Source organism: Bison bison, unplaced genomic scaffold (assembly GCF_000754665.1).
Source record: "Bison bison bison isolate TAMUID 2011002044 unplaced genomic scaffold, Bison_UMD1.0 scf7180017846595, whole genome shotgun sequence".
Classification (NCBI taxonomy): Eukaryota; Metazoa; Chordata; class Mammalia; order Artiodactyla; family Bovidae; genus Bison; species Bison bison.
This window is the reverse complement of record NW_011477168.1, coordinates 15,187-15,612: the sequence shown is the minus strand read 5'-3', so window position 1 is coordinate 15,612 and position 426 is coordinate 15,187. Positions and strand designations below refer to the sequence as shown.

The 426-nt window shown below is 55.9% G+C and overlaps 1 protein-coding gene across 1 annotated transcript in view; it reads left to right on the top strand.

The window, feature by feature from the left end:
- Positions 1-426, top strand: part of LOC104988817 (medium-wave-sensitive opsin 1) — a 9,401-nt gene that overhangs the window by 5,414 nt on the left and 3,561 nt on the right. Inside the window, exon 5 of the mRNA XM_010840278.1 lies at positions 77-316. Within this exon, the coding sequence (XP_010838580.1) occupies positions 77-316 (240 nt within the window). The remainder of the gene's footprint in view (positions 1-76; positions 317-426) is intronic.

Below are 426 nucleotides of genomic sequence, written 5' to 3'. Positions count from 1 at the left end.
CACCAGGGAAGTCAGCAGCAGGGAATCTCCTGAGATACCCCTCACGGTCCCCAGGATGATTCTCCATCTCCCCCAGGTGGCAAAGCAGCAGAAAGAATCTGAGTCCACCCAGAAGGCGGAGAAGGAGGTAACCCGCATGGTGATGGTGATGATCTTCGCCTACTGTCTCTGCTGGGGGCCCTACACCTTCTTTGCCTGCTTTGCTGCTGCACACCCCGGCTACGCCTTCCACCCTCTGGTGGCTGCCCTGCCAGCCTACTTTGCCAAAAGTGCCACTATCTACAACCCCATTATCTATGTCTTCATGAACCGCCAGGTAAGGCACACAGTTGGCAGAGCAAACTGCAGATAGACCCTGGAAGAGCCCAGTGATGGCTCCCACCAGGAAATGTGTCTGCAGGAAGCCTGAAAATGACCTCCGGGAAA